Source organism: Rattus norvegicus, chromosome 4, assembly GCF_036323735.1.
Source record: "Rattus norvegicus strain BN/NHsdMcwi chromosome 4, GRCr8, whole genome shotgun sequence".
In the NCBI taxonomy this organism is placed as follows: domain Eukaryota; kingdom Metazoa; phylum Chordata; class Mammalia; order Rodentia; family Muridae; genus Rattus; species Rattus norvegicus.
Window position 1 is genome coordinate 6,201,522 of NC_086022.1, and position 27,763 is coordinate 6,229,284.

The 27,763-nt window shown below is 41.4% G+C and overlaps 1 protein-coding gene across 11 annotated transcripts in view; it reads right to left on the reverse strand.

Moving 5' to 3' along the window:
* Dnajb6 (DnaJ heat shock protein family (Hsp40) member B6) overlaps nucleotides 1–27,763 on the reverse strand; it is a 221,972-nt gene that overhangs the window by 191,441 nt on the left and 2,768 nt on the right. For 7 of the 11 annotated variants that reach the window (XR_010065653.1, XR_010065652.1, XM_063286219.1 and 4 more), the window contains exons 2-7: nucleotides 21,128–21,184; nucleotides 19,132–19,222; nucleotides 17,180–17,289; nucleotides 15,777–15,839; nucleotides 14,570–14,680; nucleotides 3,988–4,119 (exon numbers count right to left, since the gene is read on the reverse strand). Coding sequence is in view for 8 of the 11 variants with exons in the window: in XM_063286219.1 (XP_063142289.1) it covers nucleotides 3,988–4,119; nucleotides 14,570–14,680; nucleotides 15,777–15,839; nucleotides 17,180–17,289; nucleotides 19,132–19,196 (481 nt within the window). In the remaining 3 variants the exon portion in view is untranslated. 11 annotated transcript variants of the gene reach the window in all.

Below are 27,763 nucleotides of genomic sequence, written 5' to 3' on the forward strand. Positions count from 1 at the left end.
GCCAGGCCCTCTGGCCAGGTAATAATGACATTGACCAGCTATTGATAGGAAGTTACTAGAGGCTTCAGAATTCCATGAAATACACCATATGTTAACAGCAAAGGTCCCCCCCCCGGGGGGGGGGGGCTGGGGACCGAACCCAGGACCTTGTGCTTCCTAGGTAAGCGCTCTACCACTGAGCCAAATCCCCAACCCCAACAGCAAAGGTTTAAAGAAGAATTCTCTATCACTTGGCAACCAGCCAAGGAGGTTGTGAGGCAATGTCTACGTTCTCGTTACATAACCAAACTCCACTGCCTACAGGCGCTAACCCTAAGGGCACTCAGAGAAATGGTATTTGGCAGATGAGGTCTTCCACTTTACAGTTTGGTAAACAGAAATGTTTACTATAGACACATGTTCAGGATTTCAATGGGCAACTGCCAATTCTATAATTACACATTTGTTAGAACTTATGGCCATTCTGAGAATACCCATACAAATTAAAACGGACAACAGTCCAGCGTATATCTCTAATAAATGAAGTAGTTTTTTGAATATTATAATATAAAACACGTTACAGGCATATCACACAATCCTACAGGACAAGCGATTGTGGAGAGTTCTAATCGAATTCTAAAGGAGATGCTTAACAGACAAAAGGGGCAACAGAAACCCTCAAAGATAGGTTACCTAGTGCTTTATTAACCTTAAATTTTTTTTTCTTTTTTTTTTCAGAGCTGGGGACCGAACCCAGAGCCTTGTGCTCGCTAGGCAAGCGCTCTACCGCTGAGCTAAATCCCCAACCCCAACCTTAAATTTTTAAATGCTGATGAGCAAAACACCACAGCTGCTGAAAGACATTGGAAAAACAACTGAACTAAACCAGCCTGCTTATATCAAGGATATTCTGACGTCAGAATGGAATATGGTAAATGTGTTACGCTGGGGAAGGGGTTATGCCTTTATTTCTACAGGAAAAGAAAAGCTGTGGGTTCCTTCCAAGCTGATAAAGATCAGACATGACAAAGGGAGAACTCCTGAAGACCTTGGTGACAGAGAAGAAACGGGAGACTAACACAACAAATAAATAGATGATGTGGTGATGTTTATGTCTCTGTATGTGGAGACAATTCTGGAACTGGCTGAGACTAAAATGTCTATTCACAGCCAATAATACTTATTGGGTACACATTTCTCATGACTTGTTATTACATGCTGTCATTTAAGATGGCATGTACACAAAGTTATATTGCAGTTTGATTATGGGATCAAACTAACTAACCTCTGAAGAAAAGCAGTCATCTTTCCTAACCAATCTGTGCACCCTGAACACTCCCCATGAGTGTCTTTACAGGACTATATGTTGCTTGTAAGTTTTGTGTGCTGCAGAATGAAAGAAGAGAAAGTCAGCTCTCAAAACATCCACACTCCAGGATGCTGAGGTTCTGGGACCTTCCATTCCAGCTCCGCATCTGATTCTACCTCAACTACACTGAAGCTGCTTCTTTTAAAGACTCGCTTCCAGAACTTTTCCAGAACAGCTAGCTTCCCTATCCAGCCATTTAGACTGTCATAGTCAAGATGTCCGCTAAGCGATGAACTTTCTGCCACACAGTGACTGGAAGGCAAATGATGCCAGCCAGCTCTCCTTTGACAAAGTCAACTTTCCTATTTCCCCTTGGGCCCCCAGAAGGGGATTCTTCACCCCAAGTCAGTTAGAAGCAGACGAGGAAGATCATTGTCCCAGTTCCTTATGTTGGGGTGGACGGTTCTGGTGATTTTATGGATTTTGGATATACTGTCATTTAAGGGATACTTTACAAATGTAGCTTTGGACAGGAAGGGAACTAGAGAGTTTAAACTCAGGGATTGCTACCTTTCCTTTCCTCTTCTCTACCCTTTCTTCTTAGGTAAAAGGGAAGGGGGTGGAAGAGAAAGGGGGTATAGCAATATCATAGAAGTTAGAGGAATAGACAAATAGGGATAGGTTATCAAATTTACTCTTAAACAAAACATTACATAGCTCTATCATATACTGGTAGAAATCTTTGTAATTCATACAAAGTTGAAGATATAATCTTTACATTGGTACAGAATTTATTTGATAAAAATTTAAGGTTTCCATTGGTATAACTTCTTATTGATTTAAAATTGAGATTAATATTGTTACTTTCATATAGGCATTGCGCCTATACAATACATTTAAGAATACATGGTTTAGGACTGGAGAGATGACTCAGTGGTTAAGAGTGGTTAAGACTGCTCTTCCAGAAGTCCTGAGCTCAAATCCCGGCAACCACATGGTGGCTCACAACCATCTGTAATGGGATCTGATGCCCTCTTCTGGTGTGTCTGAAGACAGCTACAGTGTACTTATATATAATAAATAAATAAATCTTTAAAAAAAAATAAAGGAATACAAGGCTTAGACCCAGTCCTATAAACTGCTATTATACACTGTTTTTGGTTGATTAAACAAGTTAAGAGCCAGATAGCAAACTCATGGTTCTGAGTCAATTAAAAGGATGTTTTTGAGGTACTTCGATTAGAAATGGCCAAGAGTAGTAGAGGCTTAACAGTTCAGAAATGCCTTTCCTAGCTAGATAATCTTCAAAGATGTCAGAAGTCCACAGAATATGACGTTTATGGAGATTTCTCTATTAAAGGTCATTTGACTAGAGACCTGTCTGCTCCTGACAGCACTCCTTGGATTCTAAGAAACTGAGCATCAGTGGAGTTGCTCCAATTGTGGCGAGACAGCTACTGGGCAAGGATTGCCTCAATTCATCTACAGACAAAATACTGTCCAGCAAGGGACACATTATGCAAAATAGTCTACTGATAATCTCTGCCAAGACAAGGTAATCAGCCCTTCAAAATTCTGCATTACAAAGGTCTGTCAGATGATCCTTGGCCAGAAGGCTGAAGACTAATGCTCCAATGTTTTGAGGAATGGGGGCTGTCCAGGTGATCAGCAGTCTTTATAATTTACCTGTCTAAGTTTTGGCAGTTATGTTTTGTGCCTCTCAAATTTTCAGGTGATATTAGTCATTCTTGGATTTCTGATGTAGTTGAAGACTGGTAGTCTCATAGCCAACCCAAGCTGTTTAGAATTGAGAAAGATAATACAGATTTGAAAGGGTGGTTTTTCAAATGACATAGGATCTAAAACCAGGATATAAGTCAGGTATAGAATTATATTCTTTTAAGATAGATGGCAGAGTGCTTTATTTATAGGACAAAATTGATGGACTGGGTGTTAAGTGTATCTTATACTTCATAAATTGTAGAATGGTAATAGTTGTTCTCAATTTATATTTGTGGGAAAACAGTCTTTTAACTGGACAAAAGGGGAAAATGTTATGGATTGCCCTGGAGCTGTTTGTATTTTGATGCTAATTCCACTTCCCCAAAAAGTGCTGCCTAGTCACATACTCAGGTGACCTCATCAGAACTTTCTCCCCATTTTAATTTGTAAAATAAAGGTGGGAGATGGTGATTGGACAGGGAAAGGGAAGGTAGAAATGAAGAGTTGGGAGGAGAGGGGAGAGAGGAAAGAGGAGGTCAATGGAAGAGGAGGTAGAAGATGGAGCGGAAGCCTGTGCCTGAAGAAACCACAGGTAATAAGGGATCTCACAGCTGAGATCAGTGGTAGATCTGCCCAATCTAGGCACACAGCTTGTACTCATATGAATTGAGTTGTGTTTTCTTTGCACAGGCTTATTTGAGTTGGAAAGGTTACTGCAACACCTTAACGCAAGGACAACTTCATACCCACACACACCCACAACTGGTGGCATGGTTTATGTTGACAAACCCTAACTGAGCTCAAACCTGGCATCCAGGGTAGGCATATTACCTTCACTCGAAGCAAGAATCTGTCTACACTACCCACCCTCAGAACAAGAAACAGATTTCCAACCAAAGAGAAACTTACCTGCCCCATCACATACAAACTTCAAACTATACTAGCTAAAAGACACATCAAATGTAAGGCTTTAATACCTGTATCAAAAGCAGGAAATCCACTTCCAAAAGAAGGAAATCCACTGAAGGCAGAGAAAAAGGAGCCAGCACCTCGGCTTCTACTTCCTCGGGGACCCCTTCGGTTTCCAAAAAAGTCATCAAATGGATCTTCTAGAAACAGATTTTTAAAATGTGTTATGAAAACATTTATTTATTTTTTCCATAGAGGAAGAAAAATGGGTTAATGCCTTGATACACATAAAGGTCTATTAGGCACAAACGCCTAACAGCTCTTAGCACTCCACTCGAGCTCATGCTCAACTTTTACTCATTGGTATCATTCAAATAAAGCTCAATGCTACAACAAAGCAAATGGCCAGCCCAGACAGACACCTCACAGCCTTCAGAGGGCCCTTCAACAAAGTTTTTGCTCAGTGCACAGTTCAGTTCATTAGAAAGGGCTTCAGCCCAGCCTTGTGTGGTACAAGCCTCTAATTCCCCGCACTCCTAAAGACAGGTAGGTGGATCTCTGTGATTTCAAGGCCAGCCTGGTCTACAGAGCAAGTTCCAGGACAGCCAGGTCTACACAGAGAAACCCTGTCTTAAAAAAAATAGAAAGAAAAAAAAAATGGTCTCAACATTAGGTCAATTTTGCTGTTTTCCAACTTGTCATTAAGCTAGGTATAGTTTAGGTGCAGGTGCATGTAGGGACACAGAGAAGCCAGACACATCAGATCACCCAGAAGCTGAAGTTAAAGGTATTTGTGAAACGCCTATCTTGAGTTCTGCAAACTGATCTTCTGAAAGGGAAGATCATTGAGCTCTCCAGCCTCCCACCTTAGAAACTTGTACACAGAGGAAGAGCAGCTTTCAAAATAATTCAGAGTTCAGCATGGTGCCCCACACCTTTATATCCCAACTAATACTAAGACAGACAGATCTCTGAATCTGTGACAAGTCTGGTGTAAAATAACAGCAACTGGTGGATGTAACTGCTGGTGAGCCCGATGAAGCTGTCCCAACAATTCCTTTCTCATATCTACTCAAAACTCTTTACAAGATAGGGATGGAGTTGACTCAAGAGATTAAAAGCATGTGTTTGCTCTTACAGAGCATTTAGTCCTCAGCACCCACATAGAGGCTGACAACCATCTCAACTCCAGTTCCAGGGGACCCAACACCCTCTTCTGGCCTCCATGTGCAGTACCCATTTGATACAGACACGTAGGCAGGCAGGACACTCAAGAAAGTGCATCTTATATTTTTATGAGACCAATGGAATCTGAACTGTGGTTATTTGGCAGGCCCAGGACTATACTTATGAAGTACTTTTGCTGAGACTTGTGACCATTACTTAATTGGAAACATGATGGCCCTGAAAAGAAAACGCTTACCAATGATTCAGCAAGAAATACTCTACATAGAACAAGTATCAACACTACAATCTAAAGGCAGCAGCATACTCAGTTTTTCATTATGGCAACTAACAACATAATATTTATAACTATTTCTTTTTAAACTTACCTTAGTGTTTTTATTTCCCCTAGTAAAGTAGAAAATCTGTAAAGAACCACAGACCACATACTTTCAAATATAAATGCATACAGAAAGTTGTCACAGATGCATAAATGACAAAAGGAAGAGAGAGGACAAAGCAAGAACCGGCTGGCCTGCTTAAAATCAGATGAACACAACATTCTAGTTATCCATTCCTGGTTCAAAAACAGCCATCTCTGTCTAGGATTGCCCAAAAGGCTTTTTTCCAGGGTAGACGACATGGACCAGAGCAAAGGCTTGCAGTGCTCCAGAAAGCTTGAGATGGGCACAAAAGAGAGGCTCAAGCTGGTCAAGAAGGTTATCCTGTACAACGCTGCCTAAGGGCCCTGCCTAAGTGGCCCTAGATGGCTTCTTCCAAGGTCTGACAGTGGCTGGTTAAAAGAAACTTGTGTATTCACCATGACTCACTCTATGCCAAACAGGGCAAGGAGTAAACAGCGGTCTGAGCTGTAACTAAGGGATGTCATCTTTTAAGAATTTTGTTTTATTGTATTTTGTGATTTTTTTCTTCCCAGAATCTATTTTTAAATTTCTATGAGTATGTCTGTGTATGGGTTTGTTCATTTGGGTATAGTGCCCAGAAGCCAGAAAGGGGCAGCACATGTCTAACCTGAACGCTGTGTTGTGTTCCAGTATAGGCCAGCCCTTAACACTGAGCCATCTCTCCACCCTTTATAAACAGACTCTTTCCTATTCTTCCATCTTTTTAAAGAAAGAGACTAAGTAAATAAAAACTTAAATAAATAAAAAATTAAAAACTTAAAAAAACTTGGGACATTTCATTTACCAAGAGGCTCTCAAACTGATTAGCAGCCAATAAACCAAGTATGTATGCCACTGAGGTTTCCTAGACAGCAGGCCTACAACATGGATAGCAATTCTTGTATTTATAATACCCAAACTACAAGCAAAAGAATCAGTAGGCCAGTATGGTGAATATAACTTTAATCCTAGCATTTAGGAGGCAGAAGAGGAACCGGAGTTCCAGGTTGATCAGGACTACATAGTAAGACCTTGTTTTGTTTTGTTTTTAAAAAAAAAAATTGTATTTCAAACAGCTTAGTACAAAACCTCAGGTTCCATTCCCAGCACCTGTGAACCCAGCAGTTGCAAGAGGCAGAAGGATCAGCTGTTAAAGTTCATCCTCGGCTACACAGCTAAGTTTGAAGCCTGCCTAGGCTCTCATATCTCGACTGTGACAGTTAATTACAAGCAGCTAAAACATACTATGTGATCACTCACAAATTGGGGACAACTTAGATTATCATGAAAACAAATTCTCCTCAGCTATTCTTAAACTAATGAAGCCTTTGTCTTTCCCAAAATCTTTAAAAGCTTATCTACATATACAATTTGGAGTGGGAGTACTGACAAAGCATGCTTATGGATGTCACAGGACAGTTCTCTCCTTCTACCTTTACTGTCTATGAATGTACTCAAGTCATCAGGCTTGCACAGCAAGTGCTTTTACCAGCTATGCCATCTTATCCATCCATCCTGACCCAACCATGTCTTTATTTGTAAATGCTAAAGTTGTATTTAGTGATCTGTTTTTTGTTGTTTTTTAAAGGATACCAAAACAATATAAAAGGAGTCATTTATACTAAATTCAAGGGTTATAGCCTACAATTTTTCCTTATTAACCCTTCTGGATTATATGGGGACTTCGGTGTGGCTCAGTAGGAGCACTTCCTTAACATGTGCTAGCTACGTGCTCCATCCTATGAATAAGATATATAACTTAAGTCATTGATAATAGCAATCTTCAAGTGATGAGATCACAAGTTTAAAGCCAGTGGAGCTATTACATAAGACCCTGTCTCAAGGAACAAAGACAGAACAAGGGCTGCTAAGACGCCTCAGTGTATTTGTCTGCTGACATGCATGTAATCCTTAGACCTACCATAGTGGATGGAGAAACTGCTGAATGTCCTATGACCTCCAACAGTCGCCAGATAGACAGACAGGTGCGCATGCACGCACCTGCATGCAAATTACTGAGCAAAACTTTAAGAGGGGCTGGAGAAAGCTCAGCAAGTAAAAGTACTGACTCCTCTTCCAGAGGACCCAGGGAATTCAATTCCCAGTATATACAGGATGACTCACAGCTATTCATAATTCCAGCCTCAGGGAATCACTCCCTCTTCTGGCTTTTGCCAATACCAAGCACACACCCACACATTTTAAATGTTTTAAGGAAGAACTTTATGTGACCCTGTTTTCTGACACTGAAGTAACCAACACTCCAAGGACTAACAAAAATATCTAAGTGGTAGAAAGAAAAAAGAAAAGGAAAAGAAGAGAGAAAAACCACACTGAATAACAAAAAGCCTAAATGAAGTAAACATGTGAGATTAATGAAATGCCCACATTTTACATCACAGAATGTTAATTTGAAATCCAATGCTTCTGTGAACTCCCTACCAATAAAAGCCCAGGAGCAAACTATGCACTCCACACACCTCACACAGCAAGCAGAATATACTAATGACCCATGGCCCAAACATATCCCTATGCTTATCCTATGCTTCCATATCAACTCCCAAATACAAAAACCAAAACAGGAAAGTACAAGGGCACGGTGAAGGGGTAAGGGTGAAGGGGTAAGGGTGGAGGCAGAATACACAGTGGGAATTCCTAACACCTAAAATCTCTCGAGTAACTTTAAAACCAAATTACCAACACAGCATAGGGTTAAAATCTCAGGTCTTGAGAGCTAGTCCAACCTGGGCAATTCACTGGGACCTATCTCCCCACAAAACTGCTAAGCAGTTGCACATGTCCCCTAATCTTAGCCCTAAAGTAAAAGGACTGCTAAAAGGACTGAAGAGATGGCTCTGCAGCTCAAAGCTCTGACTGCTCTTCCAGAGGATTTAGGTACAATTCCCAGCACCCACACGGCAGCTTACAACTGTCTAACTCCAGTTCCAGGGAATCTGACGCCTTCACAAACATATATGCAGGCAAAACACCAATGAACACTAAACAAAATTAATTTAAAAAGGAAAAAGGAAAAACAACATCCTAAGGAGATATACAGGGAAAGGACTAATTCCACTCCTAAGAGCTAAATTTAAAGTGTTCCCTCATTACAACTCCCATTTTTCAAATGGTATCTTTTTACACTTCAAGAATGGAAAATGACTACTTGGAATTAACAGAAATAAAACCACAGCCCAGCACCACACTGAGCCACAGATGGACACTCAGGATAGACACAGCTAAAGGGTGTCATGTATGTTAAACAAACTGTGTCACTTCCAACTTCTAAAGTGATTTTGTTGATAGTCTACTTCATGAGTAGTCCTGGAGACACAGTAATCACACAACTTTCCCCTAGAATGAACATGCTAGGATATCCAATGGCTCTGTTGGGAAGATAGGGAGTACTTTGTGCTGTTCTAAGATGACAATTCAGTATTTAGTTCTATCTTTTGTGTTAACTGCTCTCACACAATGTGAATCTGCTGCTTCCCCTTCCACAAGATAAAGGGCAATGCATTGCCATTGTTCCCTAAACCCACACCAGGGAGCTTAGGGTTCATTAAAGTACTCTTCCTGTCCAAGATCATAGTTATACCCACCAAGGATGTGGGGCTCACCTGAAGTTGTCCACCATCATGAACACAATATAAAAGTGAATGAACTAAGCCAGACATGGGGACACTCTAATCTTCACAAAGGAGAAAGAGGCAAAGGCAGGCTAATATGAGATTGATGCCAGCTAGATCTACACAGCAAGTTACCAGACCAGGTGGGGCTACATGGAGTGACCCTGTCTCAAAAAGTCAAACTTTGTACTGTGCAACCAAAATATTCATATTCTTCAATTACGTGCAGTTTGGGGGAATAGAAATTGTTACAGAAAAACTTTAGAAATTAAATGAAAACCTCACTGTACTGCTCAATGCTGTGAGTTTGTCTACAGGGGGAGAAAGCCCACAAGCCTCAGAACTTCTCAAATATGTCTTCAGGGGCTGGACAGATGGGTTAGTTGTTAAGAGCACTGGCTGCTCTTCCAGAGGACCCAGGGTTCAGTTCCCAGAACCCACATGGCAGCTCGCAACAGTTCCATGGGATTTGACACCCTAATACAGATATACATGCACACAAAACATCAATGCACATAAAATAAAAATTTAAAGAGTAATTATGAGCAATCTTGAATCAACCGGATCATTGGGAGGGGTGAATCAAAGTAACCTCCATCCTTCTTCCTCCAAGCCAGGACAAGTTTTTGAGAGCACAATTAAGTATCAATCTCTAATTCAATGTGATATCTACTGTCTTTCTTTTAGAAAGAACAAGGGAGGTAATGAAAGATGCAGGCAAGCTGTAGTCTAAAATCCAATGAAAATGCAGCATTTTAACAACTAGCTGGAAACTGATCCACAACATGTTTCCATATACTTTTAAATCCAATACTCTCTTTCAAATCCCACTGGGAAGAGAAATAGTACTTTGTCCTTAAAGCAATTAAGGACATATGTGATCAAGTTTGAGATGCAGTCACCAATACAATGCAAGCTTAAGCTACCTGTTTTTGTCGGTGCCACTCTGTTCTCTGAAATTACATTTTTCCTAACTTTCAACTCTTCTAAACATCTCCAGCTTTCAAGATTTTCTACTTCTAAATGCACTACTAGCTTCTTATAGACTGCTAAGAATTTTACTGAGCTAGAATCATCTCATCTTAAAGGACCCTGGACTCTTAATACTGGCTCCCTGAAACAATCAAGATCAAAGGGAATTATGAACCAATGATCAGTCACCACTGGTCACAGGATGATGCTGTGGCACAGATGGTATGAAGACTCACTGAAGTCTGTTAGCACATCTGCCCTCAGGTCAGCAGGGATCCCTGCATACCTTTACCTTGGTTGTAGCACTGGGGGGGGGGGGGGTTCCCTCTTGTTTAAATCACTTTGTTACAGCACTCCCAGTGCTACCTGTGCTATTAGCTCAGTCCTCCTACAAAGAGCACTGACCTGGGGCATCTGGACCCCTCCCCTCCTTGGTCTCCAAGTCAACTCTGGTAATCTGACCAAATACAACATGGTGATGATAGAAGCAATTCTTTTTATTCTAGATAAACTTTAAATAAAATAGACTTTCTTATAAAACAGAGACCCAGGCCATTCCTTTTTGTTTATTGTTGAACAAGCAGCGCCTCGGGTTCCGGCCCACTGTGCTCCTCCTCGCTCAGCAGCTCCTCATACTCCTCGCTGAGCTCCTCCGCATCCCCGAGACTGGCTTCCTCCTCGCTGGAGACGAGGTCCAGGTCCTCACTGAGGAGTCCGCCCTGGCCCCAGCTACAGCCTTCACTTGACTCATCTTCACTAAGGTCCAGCTCCTCACTGGATATCACATCCAAAACCTCACTGTGCTCGTCACTCAGGGCGTCTTCTACTGACTCCTCAAAACAGGGCTGGTCTAGTTCTTCACTAGGTTCCAAGTCCTCACTGGCCACTTCCTCGAATCCTGGAGAGTAAAATGACTGACTCACTACAACTAAATTTATGGCTCAAAAGAAGTACCCTCCACACAATTACCCTCCCCCACAAGGTTTTTTTTTCCCAAGGTTCTCCATACCAAGGGCTTTTTCCAGTGGACTACCAAATCCTTTGATTCACAAAGTCTTTGTGAAGAAAGAGCATACTAAGTGATAAAGGGAAATCGATAGCAATGCCAAAGGCAATTTGGTCATTCCTGAGAATGAGAATAAAGTGTGGAGCTAAACACACAGCTCTCTAAGAGATACTTCCTGCCGGAACTACTAGAACCAAAAGCCTTACTGTCAGGTACTTGTCAGTCTTACATTACCAGGTCTACATAACCAGGACACAAGTAAGGATGTCCTGGGTCAGTAAAGCACACGAAGAGATCAATCTAATTTGAATTAATGCACAACGTTTCAACAAAGGTTCATTTGTGGTTGGGATCCATATTCTGGGAAATTCCGCTAACCTCTATATTCCATATATACTCCCCCTCCACTACTAAGCTCCTTGTGGAAACTGCCTATTTCCTGACCTTCCTGGAAAAGTTGCCAGTCACAGGGAAAGGTGTTCCCAGAGCATCTCCCTCCTCTAAGGACTCCACTCCATCACCAAGGGAAGAGACCTGAATTTTTTTTTTAGCACAGTATAGACAGTATAGCTTAACAATGCTTCACAACAGGACATGGGATACTGTGCAATGCCAGCACTTGGAGGGCTGGCCAGAAATACAGGGACAGTCTGAACTACATTTTAAAACAAAAATCTTAAAAATGACTTTTTGACAGATAGAAAAGGGATAGGGACAGGCCAGAAAAGACTGTCTCAACCTCCCAATCAGCACAATACATTATACTACATATAGCATATTTGTAAGAATGAGCTACTTTGAAAAACAAACCCCCCTCAAAAGGGGGGGGGGGGGGTCCAAAAAGCTGGTTGTATGAAAACTTAAGACTAAAAAAATCAATAGACATTGTTATCAGATTTACAAGGGGTCTAAATGCTGCTGACTGAGTCCCCCAGCCCTGCACAAAGGGCCCAGTCTACACTCCACATACCACCAGCAGGCTGCACGGTCACCTCATACACGTAGTAGCCATGGAGCAACTTCTTTTCCTGTGCGAAAATCCTTACTGCCTGAAAATGGAAGTCCCCTAGAAGACCTATAAGAATGGATTAAAGAATTATCACTGCCACACTTATGTCGGCAAAGCAGGGAGGGAGTGCCTACCTGAGCCATACCTAAGGTGGAGCAGACTTGCAAGCCTACTACATTCCTTCTTGCACTACTGATACAAACTCAGGTCCATCTAATTAAAAGCTCTAATATAGGCCTTCCATAGAAAGAACTGTCCAAAGACTAGAGTGTCAGATTCTTTTTCTCAAGGAAAACAAGTGCTGAATATTAATTCCCTAAAAAGGAACACAGGCCTCTTTTCTGTGACAATGCTAGAGACAAATCAGCGTTGTATAGGATAGACGAGCATCTACCACTGACAAACATCCACAGCCCTTAGCTTTTTTCTTCTAGACAGACTCTCAGAGTAGCTCAGGTTAGTCTCAGCATAATAATGTCATCTATCTACCTTCCACCCCAAGTGAGGTTCTGGAGTTTTCAGTTCTTGTTATTTATGATTCACTATGTATCCTTAACTGGCCTCAAACTAATGGTCCTTCTGTCCCAATCTCCCAAGTTCTAGATTACAAAAATGTGCACCACAATACAGGCTTCAATTTTTTCTTTAATTAGGCAAGATAAAGCAGTGTTTCAAGATGCCTGACCTCCTCAAAGACAGAAAAGTTAGCCTCCTTTATCTTATTAACTCCCAAACTAGAGAAGTCTTTCACTCAGCTATCTACCAGCAGATAGGACACCAGAACAGGCTCCATTTAACACTGCTGTCCCACAACAAACCAAGATATAAATTACTAAGCACTAATTTCTGAAGGAAAAAAAAAATACACAGAAGTAACTTTACTGCTTTGTTTTGGTTATTCCTAGGTGGGGTAGGCTACCTTGAAACTCAGAGCTAGTACTTTAGGTAGGCATGATCACATCTAGCTGTATCTTAGTTTTAAGAGTTATAGAAAATACAACAAATGTTCATTTTCTCTTACTACAAATTACTTTTGCTCATCTTAAATATGTAGAGGCCATAGGTATAGATCTTTAAATTATTACTTTTTTTTTTTCGACGCGTTTATTAGTGTGTTACTGTTCAAATACTCATCCACCAAATTCAGGCCCTCAAGTTTGGTGGTAGGTACCTTTACCTGCTGAGTCATATTTGGATTGTGTACTACTAGTAAACTGTTCCTAATCTGATATTTTAAATGCCCTACAATCGTGCCACTGGCCACACTCTTACTCATTTGTTATAGGGAGCTTTCTGCATGCTTCTTCAGAACATCCCAACCCTCACTCACAGTAACCTTTCTCCTATGTAATTTCACTATGAGTGAACATGTTCTGACATATTCACTATTTTCCTTCCCTCAGGAAGACAAGATAAAAGTAAAATGTCTCTCTCTGAAAGGCAGGATAAAGGGAAAAAAATCAATCTCTGCCTCTCCCTCCCCTCCTCCACACACACTCATTGAGATCAACTTGGTATCACAACATGAAAAGTCCAAGACCTACCAGATCCAGGGTGACTTGCTCCTCTTCACACCTATGACATCATGACATGAAGGGATCCCACCTGTCTCCCTTTGCTATCACTGGTAGACACAACTGTCTGCTTCTCCTCCTGAGGGTTTGCTGGTGATGTTCAAGTCTCTTCAGACACACAGGATGTGTTTCCCTCTCAGTGCACCAGGACAAAAGAGAGGCAGCAAGAGCACATTCAACCCTGATCTCCCAAGTCCAGTGCTTACCAATGTTCAGCCATAAGGAAGATTTCTAGTAACTAAGTGATTGCTGACAAGGACATGGAAAAGTCTGCGCCTGTGTACACGATCCCTAAGGGTCCAGGGTCAGGCATCAGACTAAAGGCAGGAGACCTGCTTCCCCACAATCCACCAGCTGCTATCCCAGTGCCCTCTGCTTTGCACTAAATGCATCCTTTCTTCACACTCTAGACTAGACGACAGGAACAGTTACAAAGGGTATGTTTATGGAACTTGTATGTTCTGGACCAGCATCTATGATGCTTAGTGCATTTCACAAACTCACTAATAAACTACTTTGCAGAGTGGAGGTAGATGAATGCTAAAGATGTCAGTATATCCAAGATCCTGGTTTCAAATCCTGAACACCAAAAGTAAGAAATAAATGTTTAAAAAAGATTAAGATTAGATTTCCAACATCTTATCCTGTCCAAACCATAAATTCACTAGAGGGCAAAAACAAATTAACTAGGATAGAATAATACACATGGAAGAGGGAAATAATACACTAAAATCTTTATTGCTGAAGTTACAAATCCAAAAGCTCTGAAAAAGGTTGACAGAAAATGTCTGAGGACTCCACTGATCCATATCACAACACAATATATTAAATGCAAAGGGTACCACCAGCCCTCACTGGGCCAGACCAAAGGATGGAGCAAGTAGGTACTTACCAAAGAAGTCAAATGAAAATGGGTCCCTTCCACCAAAAAATTCCCTGAAGACATCATCTGGGTTCCGGAATGTGAAGCCAAACTCAAATGGACTGTCAAAATGACTTCCACCTATACAAGCACAGTAAGTCAAGTGTTTAGCGTATGAATTCTGCTATTTCAAAGCAACTGTTCGTTCATAAACTATTGTATATTTCATGGTCTAAGAGAGAACATGTTCCACACATCTTGAGACTTTTCACTGATGCTAACTACATTTGCCACATGGGTGCTCAGATCTCTAAGGCCTATGAATTTCTCAGTCTCTGTCTACAATGCTACTTTAACATAATTAAATCACTATTCACTGTTTTTGTCATTAGTTATAAAGGCTTATGAAAGCCAAGAAGAATATTTACTCTACCAATTTCCCCATAGGTACAACATTAGGTCACAGCAAGCATTCTAAGGATCACAGTGAGGCAGCTCATCTGCTGCACACCATTTTCACACAATAGGCAGCATCACTGCTGAAAGCACAGTAAGGCTATCTATCAAAGCAAACACCTCCACATACATCTCCTAACTTGACAAATGTGTGGTGGTTTTTCTCCCCCTCCCTTTTATTGAAGCAGATCCTCACTATGTAAAGCAGGCTGGCCTTTAATTCTCAAAGCTCCTGTCAAATTCGCTTTTGGTTCAGTTTTTATATTTTTTTTTAAATTACTTTGAGGAGGCAGAATTACCGAAGAAAAATCGTAATCATATAGAGTAATCTGAAACCCACCAGGCAGGTTTTTCAACTCACAGGCACTATACCACCTTAGGCGTTAGGATTTTCAGCATGCACCACCAGGCCCAGCCAAGGAGCAGCTCCTGTAAATGTTTGCTTCTCATTCACACAACTTACCACTTTTTTTAAGTATAGAATAGAGTTTATTCAGGGCATGGGGAGGGGAATTAAGAAGGTGGTAGGGCAGAGAAAGAGAGGGAGAAGAGGAGGAGAGGCCAGCCATGAGTACATGGAGAGAAGCGGGGAGGGGAATGGAGAGAGAAGTGACAAAGGGGCAAGGGAAAACAAGAGGAAGCAGGAAGAAGAAACTCACTCACCACTTTCAAGACTAATCCCTATTGACTATCAAGAACAAATCGTTTAAGAACTGAACACAGTTCAGTTACACAAGTAATTTGTCAAGCCCTTTTGTCTCCAAAAAGAAAATTGACATACCTCCTCCTCCACCACCATTTAATCCTTCTTTGCCATATTTGTCATAGATGTCCCGCTTTTTAGCTTTAAATTTGAGAAAAACAATCAGTATGGTTAAGTTCTTTCCAACATTCAGTCAGTATTTCCCATTTTAAATCTACATCCATTTAGAAGACCCTTGACTTTAAAAGGAGGCAGGTCTCCTGAATTGGCAAACTTACTTGTAACAGCTACAGATGCTTACTACAAAGTCCAGCGAATGGATGTTAAACACTGGGTAGAATGCACAGTGGATAAGCATATACCATAAAAGAAGCCAGGCTTGTGCTACATTGCACGGCTCAGTCTCAGGCTCAGGCTCAGGTTCTGCTGAGCTGACCACTCACTCACTTGGTTCATAGGTGCTATGCTGGTTGCCCAAGCCCTGCTTGCTGCCTTTGTGCTTCTGGGATAGCCACACAACACAGCTGCCACATCCTTCTGTCTTCCCCCAAAAATCTTATGCTATTCTACAACAGGGGAAACAAAGTGAAGAACAACCCCATCTTGAGTAAGAAGAGCCCTTGTAAGAACAGTAACATAAGCTCTGATGTCCAGGCTCCAGTCACTAGAGCTCAAAGCCCCAACAGTATTAAGACCTTGCCACATTTGCAGGATTTCAGTTATCAATGTCTTCATTAAGTGGGGAAAAAAATTGATACTTGTGAAGTTTCGTGGGTTGCCTTTAAAACTGGAAAGGTTACATATTAGAGTATTGATAATGCAAGGAGTTGTATGCCAATAAGCTGGCTCATTGCATTTTAGGTCAGGTTCCTTCTAGAAAAAGATTTTTTTTAAGATGGTGACCTATTATTTCCTATAATCAGTCAATTAGTACCTAACCTTTTAAATGCCTCTGCCTTGACTCGTGCCAGGCCACCCAGCAGGATAGTGCTTAGGATATAGGCAGTACTTTTCACATCTCTGGCACTAGTCCCAGCCTTTTAGATGCAAAATCTTTCCTTAACCACAAATGTGATGGGTGCCCCTAGCTGACAGCTAACCCTTCACCCAACTGCAAACAACCTTCAGAGGCATCTAATGTCTATGCTCTAGATCTAAAGTGGGATGTGTATGTGTGTATGTATGTGTCAAAGTGTGTGTTTGTGTCAAAGTCTAAATAAATCGGAGCACCCCTTCCTTGTGCAAGTATTAAAACCCCATTAACAATCCCTGCAGCAGAACAACGTCTACAGCTCATGCATGGCCCATAGCTCCTCAGGACCCATGGTTAGATGTACCAGATACAAAGTCCACAAAAAAATAAAAACCTTTGGGAAGGGGAAGCAGTTTAGCTGGGAGCAAACAAATTTTGTGTCTGTGCTCTCTTAGAAGTCCTGTTCTGATGCACCCTCTCAGAGCCCTTCCCGCTCAGGCTTACTTACCATCCGATAACACTTCATATGCCTCAGCTACTTGTTTGAATTTCCGCTCCGCTTCTTCTTTATTTTCAGGATTTTTGTCTGGGTGCCATTTGAGTGCCTGTTTTCGATACCTTGAAAGATGAAAAAGGTGTATACTGAGTACACTGAAGTCCATAGAACTTTAATATAAGCAGCTAGCCATGGTAGTAGCACACCTTTAATTCCAGCAATGGGTCTATGAGTTAAGACTAGCCTGGTCTACATACTGAGCTCCAGGCCAGCCATGCACACTGTAAAAATCCTGTCTCAAAAAAGGAAAAAGAAAAAAGAAAAAGAAAAAACACCCTACCCTTAAACAGAAAATAACTATACCATTAGGTATAAGAATATCTTAGCAGTAAAGCCCCCTTTTTCCTGCGAATGAAATAAGCAAGTTCTAATTTCAGATACTTGCACAAGAACTGGCAAGAATAATTAGTTTGAAAACTTGCATGTTGGATGATCCAAGTATTCAAATTACAGGCTCTGGTGATCAGGCTAAGCGTGTACAAAATGTAGACAACTCCCTGTCCACTGAGCAGAACAGATACAATGTAAATAAATTCCCTCGTATTTCTATTTTTTCCCCAGCCATTCAATCCTCCACTCATCATCAATATAAAGGAAGAACATCTCCCACAGCACAATCTGGACTCCTAATATCTTTTAAATAGCCACCTGTTCTAGATTTAATGCTTAAACAAGATTGAAATGTCAACTTTTGTGGCTAGAATATAGAATTACTTGGAGAATGGTCTCAAGGAAGCTGATGTGGATTAGGTACAGCACCGTTCAGTAGACAGCACCCCTACACTGCAAAGAAAGCAAGCTGAGAACAAGCAAGAACACAGCCATCTACACACTCATTTATCTGAACTATAGTAGATATAATCGAACTAGCTGTTTGAAGCGTCTGCCATGACTTCTCCACAGTGATGACTATGTGACCTCTATCATGAAGTAAACCCTTTTCTGTTTCTTTTGGGTAGTTCATCACAGCATCAGAAATAAACTAGAACACTAAACCTCAACTGGTTATGTCCCTGATGACACACCAACCCTCTGTGTAACAGAGTCCTGGCTGTCTGGGACTCACTTTGTAGAATAGGCTGGTCCCAAAGTCACTGAGATCTGCCTACTCTGAGTACTGGGATTAACATCACCCAGCATACACCAACATTTTAAAAGATAATGGTGAAGAGCTACAGATATAGTTCAGTGGAGACAACAAGCCTAGGTTGGAATTCAGGAAACACCAGGGAGAGAAGGAGGTATCACAAAGTAAATATAGATAGTACGAGGAACTCCAGATGGAACCTAGGACCTCTAGCACACAGGGCAATTTTAACATTTCTTTTTTGGGACATGGTATAATTTGTCAGGTTTTTGGGGTACGTGTGTGTGTGTGTGTGTGTGTGTGTGTGTGTGTGTGTGTATATATATATATATATATGTATGTATGTATGCGTGTACAGTGTGTATGAGTATGAAAGCCAGCTTAACCTCCTAAGAATCATCTACTTCATTTTTTTAAGAGTTGTTCGGTCTTTCAACCTAAAGATCACCAATTAGAAAGAATGCCCAAAGATCCCCTAGTCTGAGAAATATTAGAACTTAAACATTTAAAATTAAACCATAGGACCTAGATTAGATCCCAGTACAGGATGGCTGCCTTGTTCAGGGTTTGAGAGCACTTGCTCTTACTGAGATCCAAAGTTTGATTCCCAGCACCCATATGGTGGTTTGCAACTATCCACAAAGTCAGTTCTAGGGGATCATATACTGTCTTCTGACCTCCTTAAACACTGAGCATACACACATACATTCAGGCCAGCAAAACATTCACACATAAAATGAATAAACCTAATTTTTACATTATCGAATTACCAACGAACCATGGTATAGAACATCATCTCAGAAATAGAATTACGTACGCCTTTTTAATGTCCTCAGGTGAGGCATGTCTCTGCACGCCCAGCACTTCATAGTAATCCACCATGTTTTAACAGACTGTTGGAACAAATCCTGCAAATAAAAAAATACACCCATGATAACACTGCTTAATCAGTGAAAAATGAGAGAATGAATAAGAGTCAGTTCCTCCTCTGCACCTACTGACCCAGTCACTAGCCTGTATCTTAGGCAGGACCTTTGTCCAAAAACTGGGTTCAAGAATCATTTCCCATCCATATGGTGAGACACACCTTTAATTGCAGTGCCAGAGATGCAAATCGCAGGCACATCTGATTTCTATGCCAGCCTGGTCTACAGAGTGAGTTCAGGACAGCCAGGTGTGATGGTGCACACCTATGATCCTAGCACTAGGGAGGCAGAGGAAGGAGAATCTCTGTGTATTAGAGGTCAGACCAGTCTACAAATCAAGTACAGGACAGCCAGGGGGCTCTGTTGCACAGAGAAATCCTGTCTCAAAAACTAAATACGTATATAAAATTATATATTATATGATATAAACTGAGGGAAGGCAGACAAAACAGGAAGGAGGCACAGCTCAGTTACTGGAAAGCACCAGGGAGTTTACAATCCTAACACAATAGCAGCCTGAGCACCAGTCCACAAGGTCTGGGGTTTTCAACCTACATTAGCCTTCAGGCACAGGAAAGCTACTACTGAGAGCCCTACAGGAAATGTGATTCCTCAAAGGCTACCATCCTCAGAAGGAAAACAAGAAAAACTGCCACTCACCTTCGGAAGAAAAGGACCATGAACTTTGAAAAGGGTCTTACAAGCAAAATGGAAAAGCACAATCTTTTACAACATCAAATACCACCTTGATAACAAACAACCATTATCCTACCCTTTCAGACTTTATGCCCCACCTGGCTGCACAATGGTGCTTGTCTCAAAAACAAAAATAGCAAATAATACCAAAATAAAGACTGGAGATATGTTCAATGGTAGAGAGCCTGTGAGTACATGTAAGGCCCTAAGTTTGGTCATCAACACCAGGGAAAAAAAACAACACCTCTTCCTCTCTACTCCATTAAATGATAAAAGTTGGGCTACAAAGGATCTGTCTAAAGCAGCATTTTAAAAACCAATGCTAATAACTGCAGGACCCAACACAGACAAGGCAAACATTGTTGTACTAATCCACTCTTAGAGAACAATAAATCCCAAGACTGTTTCTGACTGCAAATATGTGAGCCTTACAAAGTGAAACAACAGCTACTGTGAAGTGCTAGTAAGAGTCAAAGCACATGCCCTCTTCTCCTTCTCCTCCGAGGTGGTCTAATATTTCCACCAATGTCCATGTTTCTATTATGAGTGATGCAAAAACTAGAGCTGACAGGAGAGCCAAATGAACCAGCCATGAATCCTGACTTCAAGGCAGTGGGGTACACAGCACCAACTGGCAGTTGATATTCAGCCAACACTTGAATGCTGGCCTTCTTAAATGAAGAGTACCCCTTGAGTTAATTCATTTGGAGAACTCGAGACACTTTGAGAGCTGCCAACCTCTCAACCACCAAACCCCTTGAAATAGACTAATTTAAGTCCAATGTATTTCTTTCTCCACAGCCTGACTCACTCCCAAGTTTCTACTTCTGTCCTACCTCATCATCTGAAATCACCTGATTTAAGCTCAGGAATTCCTAACCCTTCCCCCATACATTTAAGGGCTCTTCTGACTTCCCAAATCTTTTCCAGTCTTCTCAGATCTGCATTCTATGATGAATTTCCTCAAATGTGCTCAAAGCCTCACTCATCTCAACATCTACTGCCCATTATATAACACCCTGAGTCCCAAATGAAAGCCTAACCCAGTAAATAGACACAAGACTGCACAAAATAGCCACTTGGATAGTGAGCATGCTGTTTCAAATAGAACATAACCAAAACTTAACTATTGAGTCTCCCCACTCCAACCAACATGTCTTTCTCTAGTAAATTCTATGTTGTTATACCTACCACATAAAGAAAATAACTCTTTCAAAACATCTTCAGCATGGTCCTCAGCCCTTACTCCTGCAGAAAAAAAAGCCTTTGGGTCATCCTCTTTTCAATGAAGACAGAGACTCAAAAAGTGTAATACCTAGGCAATAACAGCCACAAGGGACTAAGCTAACTAGGAAATATTAAGACAACAATCACGTGTTGTATTAACTAGTGTCAGGTACCAGAGGGAAGGAGCTATAAAATAAGCTACAGATCACCAAACAAAGTTTAGGAACTATCTCAACTAACCTCAAGCTGGGTGTGGTAGAAGGATCAGGAATTTAGGCCACTAGTGTGACCCCAATTTGTAGGCAACAGGAAACACATGTGACCCTGTCTCAGAAAACAAGAGCCTGTCTCAGCCAACTCCAGACCCACCTAATGCTACTTTAGACTATCTCAAAAATAATAAAGGCTGGATTTTCTTTTCTGCCCTTATTTTAGCACTTTTTTGTATTAGTACCATCTACAGTGGATATGGTTCAGTAGTAAAGCACAATGCACAAGTCTAGACAAGCAGACATGTTTGCACATGATATATATTGCAAGCTTGTATCTGGGGGCAGAAGGACCTACAGCTTTGATTATTATAAAGTGATTACCTATATAACCTTAGTCCATTTTTCATCTAAGTGTGGCCTTTCCTGCTATCACTAAAAACCAAACTTTGACTCTTCCCGTTTTCACTCCTTAATACAGGAATGCCAACATGAGAAAGGCACCCCTAAGTATGGGGGAAGGAGACCCAGTTGACAGTGCTTCTACTGAGATGATTACAAGCAATCAAACCTGAACGAAGATAAAAAAAAAAAAAAGAAAGAAAGAAAAAGGAAAGATGAGGCCAACAATGAACTACAAAGATAAATAACCAGCACGTGTAAACAAACAGAAATGAAGAGGGAAGATCAATTACAGAGAACAGATGGTCACTGGAGTGGAAATGAAAGCTCAAGGACCTACCTGGTTGGTCCAATTCTACAAGATAATACATTGATGATAGTGTCTGCCAAGATGCACTTCAAACAAGTACTCATAATTAACCCTACAGATACTCACAATTCATATTAAAGACAACTACTAATACTATAGACTATTATATACAATGTGAACACAAATTGCTTATCCACTTAGGATTAATTTAGACTAGCTACACCAAATAAGTAAAATACTAAAATGTTATCCACTATCCAAATATACACTCGACATTAACGGGAAACATGCTTTACTCTATTTGAACCCAGAACACCCACCAGAAGCCCATACCCAGTGCACTAGGTATTTACCAATACCAAAGTTCAGCTGTGCATGAAGGCAAACTACTTTAATCTCAGCATGCAGGAGACAGAGGTATGTGGATCTCAAGTTCTAGGCCAGCCAGGTCTAGAGCCTGAGTTCCAGGACATCCAGGGCTACAAAGAAGAAAAAAAGTTCCTTCAATTCTCTCATTTAGTGGTGGTAGTCATTTTACTTGGCTACCAAGTATGCCAGGCAGCACTCAATAAGATACAGTCCTAGCTGACCCAGGCCTTTTTGAAGCATGGTCTCCCTAAATTATTCAGGTTGACCTTGTATCTGGCAGTCCTCCTGCCTCAGACTCCTGAGTGGATTATATTACAGACCTCAGCTACCCAGCTCCAATGTATTAGTTATACTTAGTCTGAAGCTTTTTTAGTTTATCCAAGATCAAACTGCTGCCAGAAGCATCTGTCTTATATAATTCAACTAGCAGTAGCAGTGTGAAACCTTTCCCTATGGCTATTCATTATAATCTCCCACTTCTAATGAGAATGTCCAAACACACACAAACACACACACACACACACACACACACACACACACCGAAGCCAAGCATAGTTCCAGACCAGTCATAGTGAGATTTTGCCTTGGGGGGTGGGGGTGGGGAATATCAGTAGTTAAGAGCACAGTTACACTTCTATAGGACCAGGGTGGTTCAGAGCACCTACAGGGCAGCTCGCAACTGTCTGCAATTCCAATTCCAATAGGACTCAACACCCTCTTCTGATTTCCTTGGACACCTGTCAAGCACATAGTGCACATATCCACATGAAGGCAAAATATCCAAACAGAGAAGATTACTGCCAGGATCAGGAGTTCGAGAACAACCTGGGCTACAAGACAGTTCCAAACGGAAATCCCCACATAACCCTAACAAACTAGTATGGGTATGGAGGGATAAGGAGAGAGAACAAAAACAGACACTAAATCTAAGGTGTTCAAACTTTACATAAGTTGCTAACTCAAAAAAAGAAACCAACTTTTGAATATCTCCTGAAAATACAAGGAACGCTAAACCACTCCTGGTTGATTTATAACATTCTTGGGGCCAGCAAGACCACAAACCATGTAAAAGTACCACACACACACCCCCAAAAGCAAGATGACCTACTTGTCTTTGACCTCTCCACACACACACCCCACTCACACACACAAGTTGTCCTCTGAACACTTCACGCATGCTGTGCCACAATTCACACACTAACAAGCACAGCTTTTTTTCTTTTTTTCTTTTTCTTTCCTGCCTCCACTCCTCACCCCACACACACACAGCGTTTCTCTGTGTAGCCCTGGCTGTCCTGGAACTCACTCTGTAGACCAAGCTGATCTTCAACTGGTACTCCAGTGGCAAGCAGTTTTAATTTTAAAGAACATTCTGATAGTAGGATTCCAAGTAAAACAAATTATACAAATTGTTTCATTTTGAATTTATGTGTGAATACAGGTGCGAAGGGAGGCCATAAGTTGCACCTCCTAGTAGCTCAAGTTAACAGGCACTTGGGAGCTGCCTGAGAAGAGTGCCGGGATCAGAACTCAGATAGGCTGCAAGAGCAGTACCAGCTGCTGGATGAGAAGCCTGTTAAAACCCCCTTGATAGACTGCATCCTAAGAGAGGAAAAGCTGAGTGGAGTGCAGGCTGGAATGAAAGAGGAAATAAACAGCATGTGTGCAAATCTTTTTAATCGGTTCTAAACTGACTCTGGCTCCAGGACTGGTTTTCATATAAAACAGATTCAGTCCCCAAGATTGAACTCCAACTCTGTCCTTCGGACTTTTCTCCTTAAGGCCCAGAAACTTACCAGAGCGGACCTGTTGTTACTGCATCCCTCCCATGTGTTGTGCTTTGAACTCTACAACCATACTCCTGAGCCTCATTGTTGCCAAATACACGACTTTTCCTGATGCACACACATTTCTCTGTCCATGAAAGACTGGGCAACAATCTTTTGCATGAGTCTTGCCAGGTCACCAACAAAAATAGCTCTTTTCCTTTCCATAAAAGAGGGTCAGTACTGAAGAATAATACAATCCAAGGCCACATCCACTAAGACTAAATCTATCTTTTCTCTTAAATTAAGACCAGGTGTAGTGGTAAACACCTTTAATCCCAGCATTATAAAAACAGGAGTAAAAGGATATTTGTTGAGTCCAAGGCTAGCATGGCCTACATAGAAAATTCCAGGCAACCAAGGCTACCCTGTCTCCAAAAACAAAAACAAGTTTTAGTTAAGTTTTACTGGGCATGGGGGCAAACACTTTTAATCTAGAAACTTGGGAGGCAAAGGCAGGCAGATGTAAGTTCAAAATTAGTCATAATCATATTCAATTACAGGTCAACTAGCACTACGTAGTGAGACCCTGTCCTGTCTTGGAAAAAGATTAAAAAATTCCATGTGGGAGTTCAATTTATATGGAGGCATCAAACTAAATAAATGTAGTACTCTTTTCTTGACAAAGTGGAAGCAGGAAGCAAATGTGAAGAGGACCAACACAGGTGAGGCTGACCTATAAAAACCTAGCTGGGGGCAGAGGCAGGAGTAGAATTCCAAGCCATGTAAACATTAACAAAGTCAGGCTGGAGAGATAGCTCAGCAGTTAAGAACTGTTCTTCCAGAGGTCCTGAGTTCAATTCCCAGCAACCACATGGTGGCTTACAACCATTTGTAGTGAGGTCTGATGCCCCTTTCTGGTGTACCTGAAAACAGCTACAGTGTACTCACATATATAAAATAAATAAATCTTTAAAAAAAAAGGGGGGGGGGGGTTGGGGATTTAGCTCAGTGGTAGAGCACTTGCCTAGGAAGCGCAAGGCCCTGGGTTCGGTCCCCAGCTCCAAAAAAAAGAAAAAAAAAAGAAAAAAAAAAAAAAACTTTAACTGTCAAAGCAGTAACAAATTATTTGGAAGGAAATAAATTATAAATCCAGAGACATCATTTCCTGAGTAGTAGTAGTTGTTCTTCCTCTTCCTCCTCCTCCTTTTCCTCCTCGTCCCTCTCCTCCTCTTCCTCATCTTCTTCATCTCATGAATTCCCACAATATAATAAATATACTGAGACCTCAGCAAGTTAAGGCACTTGCCACCAAGCCTGAGTTCAATCCCCAGGGTCCAAATTCCTACAAATTGTCCTCTGACCTGCATAGGTGAAACATCTGTCAAATCTAAGTGGGGATACATAATACACAATATATAATACCCTTTGAGGGTAAGAGAATTTTAGCTAGGATTAGGGACAAATTTTGTTTTAGTTTAGTTTGTTGTTTTGAAACAGGTTTCTCTGTGTAGATCAGATGGGCCTCTGAACTCGACTCGCCTCACCTGCCTGCCTCTGCCTCCCGCTTAAAGGAGTGCACAACCACAGCCCTGCTAGGAACAAGTACTGAGACCAGTCTGAACCATTTAGTGACACCTTGTCTCAAAACTCACCACTGAGAAAATCCTGGGGTTGTGAGGAGGATGTGGTAACAGTTTAGAACTGATTCAGATGCCCACTTAGACAGAACAGCAGGGCTGTTCTGTGTGGCACAACACACAGCCAGTGTAGCCATGTGGTGAGCCCCTGAATTCAGTGGGAGACTTCCATTAAGGAGGGTGTGTGTGTGTGTGTGTGTGTGTGTGTGTGTAAGAAACCGGGACACCCAATTGCCTGGCCTTCACAAGCACATGCGCATGCTTGCACGCAAACACACACACACACACACACACACACACACACACACACACACACCCCACACCTGCAACTTATCCCCTTTCCCCCCAAAATACAAAATTTTACAGGGGGCAAAAATCATGTGTTGCATAAAGAAACCTTTCTGAAGGCTCATCATTCCTAAAGTACCCTAGTAGTTTTAATACATCACAGTTCAGCACTATTAGAAGCTAGAAGCTATGGTCTTTATTTATTGAGAATGCCTGAAAGGTCTTTGACTTGGATTAGATAGTCCTTTTAAGAGAAAACCACCCTATAGCCAACTGAAGTACATGAAACTGAAACCTCTTTACACAAACACTGTAACCCTAGGAGATAAAAAGTATTTTTAGCATTTTGCATTCTCAGGTAGGAGAGTAACATGGTCATGTGCTCTTCCTTGGCCATCCAAAATTATGTAGTTTGACAAAACACTTTTATCCATAGCAGTATGTAATAAAAATGAAATTCCTCACTATCTAAAAAAGACAAAATTCCTAGACCAGACATGGTGGTGCACTCCTTTAATCCCAGCTCTTGGGAGGCAGAGACTGGAGGATATTTGTGAGTCCAGGCCAGGCAGTTCAACCAGGGCAGCCAGGGCTACAGAGACCTCAGGAGAAAATGGTCCATTTCCCCCTATCACGCTCACTAGGGGAAGGGCACACCTGTGGACAAGACGACTTTAAAGAGTCCATGCCCTCCTGCCACCCTTATGTGGGTCCCAGGAATCAAGCTCTCTCTAGTCCTCAAGACTTCCTATGCTTTAGGTTCTTAACCACCACACCAGTCCAATTACAACATTAATATTTCTGTCATGTTCTTCTCATCTGCTCTTTTCTTCTCGTTAACCTCTGGTTTATTGGTAGAAGTAGGGTCTCATAGGCCAAGACTGCCTCTACCTAAAATTCTACCTCACCCTCTTGAATTACTGGTATCAAGGACCCACACAATACTACACAGCTCACTGAGCCTTGTTTCTATTCCCAAGGTTAAACTCTCTTAAATTCTATACATGAAAAAAGAAACATAACATTAATTTGCCATCTAATTCCTCCTACAAACTCAAAGTCTGTAACTATAGGCCCTTCACCACCAGATGGTGTCCTGGATAAATTTAAGACTTAACATAGGATCACTTTCAAAGTAAAAAAGTCAGTTTTTAAGAATCCTACAAAGCTGGACCAAGTAGAAAGGCCGATTCTGTTCTATTTGCTTGCTCTTTAGGAAGGCATCAGATATGGTCTAAAAGTATAGGAGCATCCTTAAGCATTAAATACTGTAAAAGGCACATACTATCACACCAGTAGTGAACAGTGTAACAAGTGCCTTCTTTAAAATTCTAAGTATGTGGCTGGTGCTGGTGGTGCACACCTTTATTTAACCCCAGCACAGGGAGGCAGAGGCAGAGACAAACTGATTCTGAGTTTGAAGTCAGTCTGCTCTACAGAGTGAATTCCAGGACAGCCAGGGGCACACAAAGAAACCAAGTCTTGAAAAACAAAAACAAAAGTTTGCTGGGTGGAAATGTTAGCAGCTGCTATGGGTACAATACAGGTTTACATAGGGAAATGGTATTGTCACTTAACTCTGACAGTAGAGCCACTATTCTGAGGAATTCCTACTT